Source organism: Entelurus aequoreus, linkage group LG17, assembly GCF_033978785.1.
Source record: "Entelurus aequoreus isolate RoL-2023_Sb linkage group LG17, RoL_Eaeq_v1.1, whole genome shotgun sequence".
Taxonomy (NCBI): domain Eukaryota; kingdom Metazoa; phylum Chordata; class Actinopteri; order Syngnathiformes; family Syngnathidae; genus Entelurus; species Entelurus aequoreus.
Window position 1 is genome coordinate 13,037,572 of NC_084747.1, and position 12,606 is coordinate 13,050,177.

Consider the following 12,606-nt stretch of genomic DNA (forward strand, 5'->3'; position numbering starts at 1 on the left):
TTCCATCTGAACTGTCCTTTCCTCCCCTTCTCAGAAAAATTATTAACACCTAACAGGGCATTTACCTGGTGAGGTCCACTGTGTCCAGAGAACTCCATTGTATTTTTGGAAGCAAGCTCCATTGAGACTGCAATTTCACAGGCACGGGGAAAGGTCAGGTCCCTTTCAGACAACAGCCCGCCTTGCACTGCATCAGAACGTAATCCACTCACAAAACGATCTCTCATGGCATTGTCCAAATATTGTCCAAAATTGCAGGTGGCTGACAACTGCCTCAAAGCAGGTAAATGGGTTGTACTTGTGTAGCGCTTTTCTACCTCTTTTAAGGAACTCAAAGCGCTTTGACACTATTTCCACATTCACCCATTCACACACACATGCACACACTGATGGCGGGAGCTGCCATGCAAGGCCCTAACCATGACCCATCAGGAGCAAGGGTGAAGTGTCTTGCTCAAGGACACAACGGACGTGACTAGGATGGTAGAAGGTGGGGATTGAACCAGTAACCCTCAGATTGCTGGCACAGCCACTCTCCCAACTTGGCCACGCTGTCCCCTGTAGTGTAGTCAGAAACAGCTTCTCCTTCTTTCTGATTACGTTTCTGAAAGCAAAAACGCTCCGCTATCACAACAGGTGCCGGCTTGTAATGTCCACATAGCGCCCTCGTCAGCACAACATATCCTAAAGTACTTGGCAATGCCCTATGGTCGCAAATATACAGTATAGTGGCTTCGATAACGGGAACCAGTTCTCAAAAAGGGATTCAAATCCATGGAATTGGTTCTTTTATCATCGAAGCATCGGGAGAACCGGTTTCGAACATCATCCCTTTTGTCAGAGCCATGTTAGCATCCGGTGCTACTGCTAGTCCAACACGTGCCCGGTTCCTCCACAAAGTAGGCTACTCGTCAGCCTTACCTACGACCAGTGCACGGCCCTCCAATAAAATCCCTTCACGCAGTGGGCTTCTTTTAAATCATCGTCGCCATTTGTAATATTCTGGGTTGGAGTCAATAACCAGGCGAGGTGATGAAGTTACGTCTCTTTCCTTCAGACTTCAGAACAAACTCACACACTTGCCGTCAAGTAGCGCAATACAACGTAAATAGTTGGCCAACCAAAAAGTAACCACAGAACACTATATCCAACATTCACCGGGAGATGGCAACAAACAACTTAGATCACTCTATTACATTGTCTACTAGAATGTGCTACTTTTTATTTGACACAGTGCTAGTATGTCTAATCAGTAATCACTGAACTCAACAAAAAAGTAAGACCACATGATTTTCGCTTTAACGTAACTTCGGAATTGGCAACTAAAACAGAATCTGCTTGTAAATGCAGAATTTCACGGAAATTGGCATAAATGTGAGTGAAATATTGTCATTGTGAGGAGAAGAAAGATTTGTTTGTGAAACACTCAACCACCCTGTCCTGAACTAAACAATGTGGGGACGGCCACTTGAAACAGCGAATAAACTATGAAGCTAAAGCTAGCAAGAACAATCCATACACCACAAAACCCTTCTTGTGTTGTTGTGAACGGCATCACGATGTAAGATCAATGTACAAACAGGAAAGCAGTCGCAACTTGAGAGGCTTTCTTTATTTTGCAGCCTCAAGTTTTCCCAAAACTCACACTTTCTGCTTTAATTGATTGGTTGATTGATTTTAGATAATGTTATTTATGACACGAAAAGCAAACAAACTATTGTGGTAAAATAAGTGTGAGAGGTAAGAAACGGAATTCAGAAAAATGTAAACAGAAAACTTGAATTTGATTTGTTTGTCATATTGCTATAGTCATTTTAATTTATTGTTACTATGATTGTTATTGTATGTTATTTATTTGTGACTAATGTATATCTGGTTGTTCTTTTATATTATAATTAAAATTTAGTTTTGTTGGTACTGTGTTTACGTTTTCAAATTAATAAATAATTTTGTTATTTATCGTGATTACAAAATCAGTCAAAATAGTTGTGATTATTATGTTTTGCCATAATTGTCCAGCCCTAGACGAGGTATTGTAAAGGACTTCATGATAAACTGTATCACGGTACTTGAGTCACGATACAATAGTCTATTGCAATATTGTGACGTGGAGTTTTACTGCCATTTTTACAAAGTCACTAAAAACTGTAAAAACAACTACTTATTGTATTTTTTTATGACAAGAAAAAATATTTAAAAAAATAAATACCATAAATTATTGTTAGTTTGGAAGCCACAATACTTTATTAGTAGCAGTATACTGTACAACCCTACTACACACACATACAGTACATAGAAGAAAGTGTGTTTTTGTTGTTTGTGTCTTGCAGACGTCCAGCAGCTGATCGGTGATCCACAAGAAGTTTCCCCTCAGTTAGAGGGGAGCTCCACTTTGAAGCAGGAGACTCCACAACCACCCTGCATTAAAAAGGAAGAGGAGGAACTCTGCATCACTCAGGAGGGAGAGTGTCTTCTAGGACGAGAGGAAGCTGATTACACCAAGTTTCCACTGAGTATTCTCTCTGTGAAGACTGAAGATGATGAAGAGAAACCACAAGTAGACAACCTCTTAGCTCCACTATCAGATAGTGAGGCTGAAGACGAGGTTGAAGAACCTTTGAGCAGCGATACAGACTGTGAAGGTGATATGAGGACTCACACTGACAACAAACACTCTGAATGCTCTACAAAGAAGAGAGGTAAAACATGTTTGAGCCGTTCAGTTTGTGTTGAAAGTTTTACTAAAAAGAGCCATTTTATTGAACACATGACAACAAACACAGGTGAAAAAACATTTAACTGTTCGATTTGTGATAAAAACTATTCTTTACAGAGCATTTTGACTAAACACATGAAATCACACACAGGTGAAAAACCATTTAGTTGTTCAGTTTGTGGCAAAAGCTTTTCTCGAAATATCAATTTGACTCAACACATGAGAACACACACAGGTGAAAAACCATTTAATTGTTCAGTTTGTGGCTACAGCTTTTCTCAAAATAGCCATTTGACTCAACACATGAGAACACATACAGGTGAAAAACCATTTAATTGTTCAGTTTGTGGCTACAGCTTTTCTCAAAATATCAATTTGACTCAACACATGAGAACACACACAGGTGAAAAACCATTTAGTTGTTCAGTTTGTGGCAAAAGCTATTCTGTTAAGAGCACTTTAATTGAACACATGAGAACACACACAGGTGAAAAACCATTTAGTTGTTCAGTTTGTGACAAAAGCTTTTCTGTTAAGAGAAAATTGACTGACCACATGAAAACACACACTGGACTAAAACCATTTCGTTGTTCAGTTTGTGGTACAAGCTTTTTTTATAACAGCTCTTTGTGTCGACACATGAGAACACACGCTGGAGGAAAACCATTTAAATGTTAAGTGTGCTGAAAAAGGTTCTCACATAATGCAGACGCAGTGAAACACATAAAAACACCCAAGGGAAAATAGCCAATAAGCTCTTTAGTTTGTGGTATGTTGCTCATATGTGGTGACATCCACCCTACCCAGGACCTCCTCACTGCTTCTTTCACAAATATCTGAGGTATTCATACAAACTTGGATTATTTGGAGCATAATCTTATCCACTCATGACCCCATGTCTTCTTTGTATCTGAAACCTTCCTGAACAGTAAGATAGATGATGCTTCAAGTGCTTGGTTACTCCTTCTTCAGTCCAGGGACCTGGGGCCTCATGTGTCAAGTTTGCACACGCTCAAAAACCTGCACTACACCCTTTTTCACTGCAAAGTTGAAGTGTATCAAAACTGACATAATTAAAATGCAGCATGAGACACTGCACACTGATATAGTTCTGTGAAAATGATTGTCTTCTGTGCAAATGTAAAGAAAGTGAACAGTGTGTGATTTACTGCAATACTGTCAGTCTTTTAACTTTTTATTTGTGCTTTGTTGAAATTGTTCACACATTGCACTGCTTTTATTTTTCTATCAATACACATTATGTCTAGAAGACAGGAAGTAACTCAACACTCTTGAATAGTTTTTACCTCAGTGTGTATGGTTTGTTGAGTTAGAACAGGATTAATATGTGGAAATGACAAATGAGGTAGTTGATACATAGAATAGTTTTTATTCATGCTTTATATTTTTTTGTTCAAGCCTAGATGGGTTGTGACTTAAAGTTGAATTGCTTTTTAGAAACATTGAGATTGTCTAAATTCATTGTGTTCTTCAAGGTGTTTTTGAAAATGCACCATTTTTTCCCCTCTAAATGTTTAACTAACTTGAAGTGTTTTGTCAAGAGGATTATTTGTGATATGTACATTTTCAGAATGTGCTTGTTCTATTTTGGGCCAAAGTAAAACAAAGAAAATAATCTGAAATTGTCGTAGTCGTATTTCTAAGTTGTCATGCCATGATTTTACCCGTCCCGCCCACGTGGAAATAGATTTTCCTCCATGCGGCCCCTGAGCTAAAATGAGTTTGACACCCCTGCTGTAATGTGACTCATGTGAGCAGGTTACTGTATAAACACATTTTGTTATAAGTTATAAAAATGTGTTCAGTTCTCAGAGACACATCAATGTCAGTGTAGCTGCTGACAGAAGCAACATGTATATTTGATATATAATGTAGTTGGTGAGAATAAATAAATACAATGCATAAAGATAAGTTCATATTGTACACATAATGTGATTAAAAAGATATTTTCTTGGGTTAATTCATGCAAGTTTATATTAACTTTATTTTTGTTACAAACCCATGTCAATTGAGTGGGGAACATATTTTTGTTTCCGGTATGATCACGTTGTTGGGGGGGACAATTAATATGTGAGGGAATTAAGGAAGCAGCATGAGACGACAAGTGTTTCAATCAATCAATCAATCAATGTTTACTTATAAAGTCCTAAATCACGAGTGTCTCAAAGGGCTGCACAAGCCACAAGGACATCCTCGGCTCAGATTCCACATCAGGGCAAGGAAAAACTCAACCCAACGGGATGACGAGAAACCTTGGAGAGGACCACAGATGTGGGGACCTCCCCCCTAGGGCGACCGGTGCAATGGACGTCGAGTGGATCTAGCATAATATTGTGGATATATATATACATATACTGTATATATATATATATATATATATATATATATATATATATATATATATATATATATATATATATATATATATATATATATATACATAGTCCATATATATATATGTATATCAGTTTATAATAATACACCTTATGGTGCAACCTGGACACATCATCAGTGATTCTCCCGGGGTCATGGGGTGTTTCGGGTCTTAATCAAACACCCTCTCCCGAGCGACCCAGCCGAGGGTGATCAGTCCCTCGACTTGTGTCCAGGTAGCGCTCTACGCCACGCGTCCCCCCTCCGACGGTCTGCCCTGGGGCTGCGCCGGTGGTGCTTGGAGGTTCTGTGCACTGTGGGGAGTGTCCGAGCCTGGATCCTCCTCCGTCTCATCGGGTGCCGTACAGGGTACTGGCACTGTGCGTTGCACCACGGGTTTCCCTAGGCAGCCTATCTTTGTCTTATGTATTTTCAGGGTTTTTCGTAGCGCTGTATGGCTGCAGCTTGGGATGCTACCCCTCCCTGCCCCGTTGCCGTCTTTCCGGGCTGTATATACATATATATATATATGTATATATATATACATATATATATATATAGTCCAGTCTATAGTGGATCCAACATAATAGTGAGAGTCCAGTCCATAGTGGATCTAACATAATAGTGAGAGTCTAGTCCATAGTGGATCTAACATAATATTGTGAGAGTCCAGTCCATAGTGGATCTAACATAATATTGTGAGAGTCCAGTCCATAGTAGATCTAACATAATAGTGAGAGTCTAGTCCATAGTGGATCTAACATAACATTGTGAGAGTCCAGTCCATAGTGGATCTAACATAATATTGTGAGATTCCAGTCCATAGTGGATATAACATAATAGTGAGAGTCCAGTCCATAGTGGATCTAACATAATAGTGTGAGAGTCCAGTCCATAGTGGATCTAACATAATAGTGAGAGTCCAGTCCATAGTGGATCTAACATAATAGTGAGAGTCCAGTCCATAGTGGATCTAACATAATGTTGTGAGAGTCCAGTCCATAGTGGATCTAACATAATATTGTGAGAGTCCAGTCCATAGTGGATCTAACATAATAGTGTGAGAGTCCAGTCCATAGTGGATCTAACATAATAGTGTGAGAGTCCAGTCCATAGTGGATCTAACATAATAGTGGGAGTCCAGTCCATAGTGGATCTAACATAATAGTGAGAGTCCAGTCCATAGTGGATCTAACATAATAGTGTGAGAGTCCAGTTCATAGTGGATCTAACATAATAGTGAGAGTCCAGTCCATAGTGGATATAACATAATAGTGTGAGAGTCCAGTCCATAGTGGATCTAACATAATAGTGTGAGAGTCCAGTCCATAGTGGATCTAACATAATATTGTGAGAGTCCAGTCCATAGTGGATCTAACATAATAGTGTGAGAGTCCAGTCCATAGTGGATCTAACATAATAGTGTGAGAGTCCAGTCCATAGTGGATCTAACATAATATTGTGAGAGTCCAGTCCATAGTGGATCTAACATAATATTGTGAGATTCCAGTCCATAGTGGATATAACATAATAGTGAGAGTCCAGTCCATAGTGGATCTAACATAATAGTGTGAGAGTCCAGTCCATAGTGGATCTAACATAATAGTGTGAGAGTCCAGTCCATAGTGGATCTAACATAATAGTGTGAGAGTCCAGTCCATAGTGGATCTAACATAATAGTGGGAGTCCAGTCCATAGTGGATCTAACATAATAGTGAGAGTCCAGTCCATAGTGGATCTAACATAATAGTGAGAGTCTAGTCCATAGTGGATCTAACATAATGTTGTGAGTCCAGTCCATAGTAGATATAACATAATAGTGAGAGTCTAGTCCATAGTGGATCTAACATAATAGTGTGAGAGTCCAGTCCATAGTGGATCTAACATAATAGTGAGAGTCCAGTCCATAGTGAATCTAACATAATAGTGAGTGTCCAGTCCATAGTGGATCTAACATAATAGTGTGAGAGTCCAGTCCATAGTGGATCTAACATAATAGTGAGAGTCCAGTCCATAGTGGGTCTAACATAATAGTGTGAGAGTCCAGTCCATAGTGGATCTAACATAATAGTGAGAGTCCAGTCCATAGTGGATCTAACATAATAGTGAGAGTCTAGTCCATAGTGGATCTAACATAATATTGTGAGAGTCCAGTCCATAGTAGATCTAACATAATAGTGAGAGTCTAGTCCATAGTGGATCTAACATAATATTGTGAGAGTCCAGTCCATAGTGGATCTAACATAATATTGTGAGAGTCCAGTCCATAGTGGATCTCACATAATATTGTGAGAGTCCAGTCCATAGTGGATCTAACATAATAGTGAGAGTCCAGTCCATAGTGGATCTAACATAATAGTGTGAGAGTCCAGTCCATAGTGGATCTAACATAATAGTGTGAGAGTCCAGTCCATAGTAGATATAACATAATAGTGAGAGTCCAGTCCATAGTGGATCTAACATAATAGTGTGAGAGTCCAGTCCATAGTGGATCTAACATAATAGTGTGAGAGTCCAGTCCATAGTGGATCTAACATAATAGTGAGAGTCCAGTCCATAGTGAATCTAACATAATAGTGAGAGTCCAGTCCATAGTGGATCTAACATAATAGTGTGAGAGTCCAGTCCATAGTGGATATAACATAATAGTGAGAGTCCAGTCCATAGTGGATCTAACATAATAGTGTGAGAGTCCAGTCCATAGTGGATCTAACATAATAGTGTGAGAGTCCAGTCCATAGTAGATATAACATAATAGTGAGAGTCCAGTCCATAGTGGATCTAACATAATAGTGTGAGAGTCCAGTCCATAGTGGATCTAACATAATAGTGTGAGAGTCCAGTCCATAGTGGATCTAACATAATAGTGAGAGTCCAGTCCATAGTGAATCTAACATAATAGTGAGAGTCCAGTCCATAGTGGATCTAACATAATAGTGTGAGAGTCCAGTCCATAGTGGATCTAACATAATAGTGAGAGTCCAGTCCATAGTGGATCTAACATAATAGTGTGAGAGTCCAGTCCATAGTGGATCTAACATAATAGTGAGAGTCCAGTCCATAGTGGATCTAACATAATAGTGAGAGTCTAGTCCATAGTGGATCTAACATAATATTGTGAGAGTCCAGTCCATAGTAGATCTAACATAATAGTGAGAGTCTAGTCCATAGTGGATCTAACATAATATTGTGAGAGTCCAGTCCATAGTGGATCTAACATAATATTGTGAGAGTCCAGTCCATAGTGGATCTCACATAATAGTGAGAGTCCAGTCCATAGTGGATCTAACATAATAGTGTGAGAGTCCAGTCCATAGTGGATATAACATAATAGTGAGAGTCCAGTCCATAGTGGATCTAACATAATAGTGTGAGAGTCCAGTTCATAGTGGATCTAACATAATAGTGAGAGTCCAGTCCATAGTGGATATAACATAATAGTGTGAGAGTCCAGTCCATAGTGGATCTAACATAATAGTGTGAGAGTCCAGTCCATAGTGGATCTAACATAATATTGTGAGAGTCCAGTCCATAGTGGATCTAACATAATAGTGTGAGAGTCCAGTCCATAGTGGATCTAACATAATAGTGAGAGTCCAGTCCATAGTGGATCTAACATAATAGTGAGAGTCCAGTCCATAGTGGATCTAACATAATAGTGAGAGTCCAGTCCATAGTGGGGCCAGCAGGAGACCATCCCGAGCGGAGACGGGTCAGCAGCGCAGAGACGTCCCCAACCGATGCACAGACGAGCGGTCCACCCCGGGTCCCGACTTTGGACAGCCAGCGCTTCATCCGTGGCCACCGAACCTGTGCCCTACCCCCTCCCCCTCCACGAAGGAGAGGGGGCAGAGCAGAAAAGAAAAGGCGGATCAACTGATCCAAAAGGTGGGTCTATTTAAAGGCTAGAGTATACATATGAGTTTTAAGATGGGACTTAAATGCTTCTACTGAGGTAGCATCTCTAACTGTTACCGGGAGGGCATTCTTAGTGATTTCCAGAGCCCAAAAAAAGTCTGCGGGCTATAGAGTGTTTTCTATTTGGGTTCCAGTACTCTGGAATGCATGTAAGTCACTGAAAAATGTATTTAAAAAAAACTTAAAATAAATGTATGTATGTACATGAGATGTCAGATGATGAAGAGAAACCACAAGTAGACAACCTCTTAGCTCCACTATCAGATAGTGAGGCTGAAGACGAGGTTGAAGAACCTTTGAGCAGCGATAAAGACTGTGAAGGTGATATGAGGACTCACACTGACAACAAACACTCTGAATGCTCTACAAGGAAGAGAGGTGAAACATGTTTGAGCTGCTCAGTTTGTGGCAAAAGCTTTTCTCGAAACAGCATTTTGACTAAACACATGAGAACACACGCAGGAGAAAAAAACATTTATTTGTTTAGTTTGTGGCAAAAGCTTTTCTCAAAATAGCTCTTTGACTGAACACATGACAATACACACAGGTGAAAAAACATTTAACTGTTCGATTTGTGGTAAACACTATTATTTTAAGTGCACTTTGACTAAACACATGAGAACACACACAGGTGAAAAAAACATGTAATTGTTCAGTTCGTGGCAAAATAATTTCTCAAAATACCTCTTTGATTCAACACATGAGAACACACACAGGTGAAAAACCATTTAGTTGTTCAGTTTGTGGCAAAAGCTTGTCTGTTAAGAGCAAATTGACTGAACACTTGAGAACACACACTGGACTAAGACCATTTAAGTGTTCAGTTTGTGGTAAAAGCTTTTCTGTTCAGAGCAGTTTGATTGAACACATGAGAACACACTCAGGTGAAAAAACATACGTTTCACTTTGTGGCAAAAGCTTTTCTGTAGAGAGAAAATTGACTGAACACATGAGAACACACACAGGTGAAAAAACATTTAGTTGTTCAGTGTGCTGTAAAAGGTTCCCACATAATGCAGACGCAGTAAAACACATAAGTACACACAAGGGAAAATAACCAATTAGCTGTTTAGTTTGTGGTATGTTGCTCATATGTGGTGACATCCACCCTACCCAGGACCTCCTCACTGCTTCTTTCACAAATATCTGAGGTATTCATACAAACTTGGATTTTTTGGAGCATAATCTTATCTACTCATGACCCCATGTCTTCTCTGTACCTGAAACCTTCCTGAACAGTAAGATAGATGATGCTTCAAGTGCTTGGTTACTCCTTCTTCAGTCCAGGGACCTGGGGCCTCATGTGTCAAGTTTGTGCACGCTCAAAAACCTGCACTACACCCTTTTTCACTGCAAAGTTGAGATGTATCAAAACTGACGTTGATGCATAAGTGATGCTGGGTAACTGTTTGCATAACAAACTGCCAACTTTTACTCCTCAGACTGATTGATGTGCAAATCAGAGACATATGAACAATTAACCCCCAACACCCACAACCCAACCCCCACCTCCCTCGACATTCGGGCATAACAGGTTCAATCCGGCCCGCGAGATGAGTTTGCAAAGTGTAAAATTCAGATGCATTTTTTTTATGAAAGAAACTGCTGTTCTAAATGTGTCCACTGGATGTCGCAATAGTAATTCTGTTAGGCAAGCAAAGAGTTTATACCGGGGCGAGCAAGTATACCAAGCAAGAGGTACACGGTAAAGCGGGGCTGTGACTCCTCCCCCTCCACCCAACGTAAAACAGGAGTAAAATAACCAATCAGTAACCCCACTTAAAATGTTTGCCCTTTTTCTGGTTTGAACAACAGCCATCGAAAAAGTCCGTGCACGTGCTTATATATTTTTTCTTTTGAAAGAGTAGTTGTCGATTATTTGATGTTAGATACTTTTGCAAACCATTGTTTTAAAACAAGATTAAAATGCCTTTATTTTGAAAAACAACTGCTGTGGCGTAGGAAACGGAAGTGGCTGGCTTCTAGCGCATGCGCAAATGTACTTGAAGCGAAGCAAAAAGACGAAGACCTCATGCTATGGTTGTTCGGATAATTTTCGAATTCACGATCTTAAAGTCATATGATTCACAGCAAATATAGCAACAGATATCTCAATTGGTATTTCCAAAAGCCACGAAACGTGCATTGAGTTTGGAGCGATGTCTGAAGTGAAGATTGAAGACGTGATAGAAGATGGACGACTACTGCTATGCTAAGATGGCGACGTCCGCTAAAAGAGAACATGAAAGAGAATCAGCGCCACCAACTTCCAGCAAATCACCAACGGAGATCAAGACGAAAGATGAAGGTGAGTGACTTGAAGTTTTGTCATTTGAAAGCTATTTGAATTTCAAGCCCTTAAAGTCGAAATGAGCCGACCTTGTTGAAGAATGTAAAGAAAGAGCCGCCATGATTGTTAGCTTGAAGAAGGCAGTGGAGTTCACATCAGAGGAGATGAAAGAATGCAAAAGTCAAATGAAGAAAGTGGAAGAGCAAAACAAGCGCTTGTGTAAAGCAAATAATGATGTGAAAGAAGAGATGTTGGGGAAGAGTAAGAGATGTGAAGAGAAGACTGGACCACATGTCTACATCAACGTGCAGAGGTAATAAAGAAGAAGAAGAATATGCAACGACTCATCATCATCATGACTTTTTTAATCCAAACGAAAGAGTTCCATTTTGGCAAACAACACTAATAAAGACATCAGCTAGCATTACTACGCTAAGCCATTGGTCACGTCCATCAATGAACTCGGTGGACTTATGAGTGGACTTCACATCCTCTAACTCCGTCTTGTCAACATTCATCTTGATTTCCATTTGGACTTGTCACAATCATTAAAGATGTCATAGAAATAAGTGTTTAACGGGCCGTGCAACGTGCATGCAAATGACTGAGCTTGTAGCTGAAAAAGAGCACGTCGAGTCCACCAGAAGTTTGGAATCTCAGCAGGTTTGCTACTTTGTATTTGCCCCAGCTAGTACGTCTTCTCCATCACTCAACATGGAAGCAAGGCCAGGTCATTTCCCTCTGAGCCAAACTGCACACACAATTGCTCCATAAAATGTCATCTGCTGTCAAGTTAAGTTAAAGTAGCCATGATTGTCACACACACACTAGGTGTGGCGAAATTATTCTCTGCATTTGACCCATCACCCCCTGGGAGGTGAGGGGAGCAGTGGGCAGCAGCGGTGGCCACGCCCGGGAATAATTTTTTGGTGATTTAACCCCCAATTCCAACCCTTGATGCTGAGTGTCAAACAGGGAGGTAATGGCTCCCATTATTATAATCTGTGGTATGAACTCACAACCTACCGATCTTGCAATGCAGAATATCATGGAAATTGACATGATGATGAGTACATTTTTGTCATTGTGAGGCGAAGGAACATTTTGTTTGGAAAATAATGTGTCCGTGACAACTCATTCATCCTCGACACACTCAAACACCCCTTCCTGAACTCAACAATGTTGATACGCAGGCCCACAATTGTAACTTTTCAACGTCAAGGCAAGTGTTGCCTAAAGGAGGGCTCATATTTTAGGGCACCAAGGCAAGTATATATATATATATATA

The 12,606-nt window shown here is 40.0% G+C and overlaps 1 protein-coding gene across 3 annotated transcripts in view; it reads left to right on the forward strand.

Annotated features, from left to right (window-relative positions):
- LOC133632367 (gastrula zinc finger protein XlCGF57.1-like) overlaps window positions 1–12,606 on the forward strand; it is a 29,636-nt gene that overhangs the window by 3,922 nt on the left and 13,108 nt on the right. For 2 of the 3 annotated variants that reach the window (XM_062024751.1, XM_062024753.1), the window contains exon 1: window positions 11,048–11,336. The exons of the other annotated variant lie outside the window; for it this stretch is intronic. In XM_062024751.1, coding sequence (XP_061880735.1) covers window positions 11,222–11,336 — 115 coding nt within the window. In that variant the 5' untranslated portion in view covers window positions 11,048–11,221. Of the gene's footprint in view, window positions 1–11,047; window positions 11,337–12,606 lie in introns of those variants that run through there. 3 annotated transcript variants of the gene reach the window in all.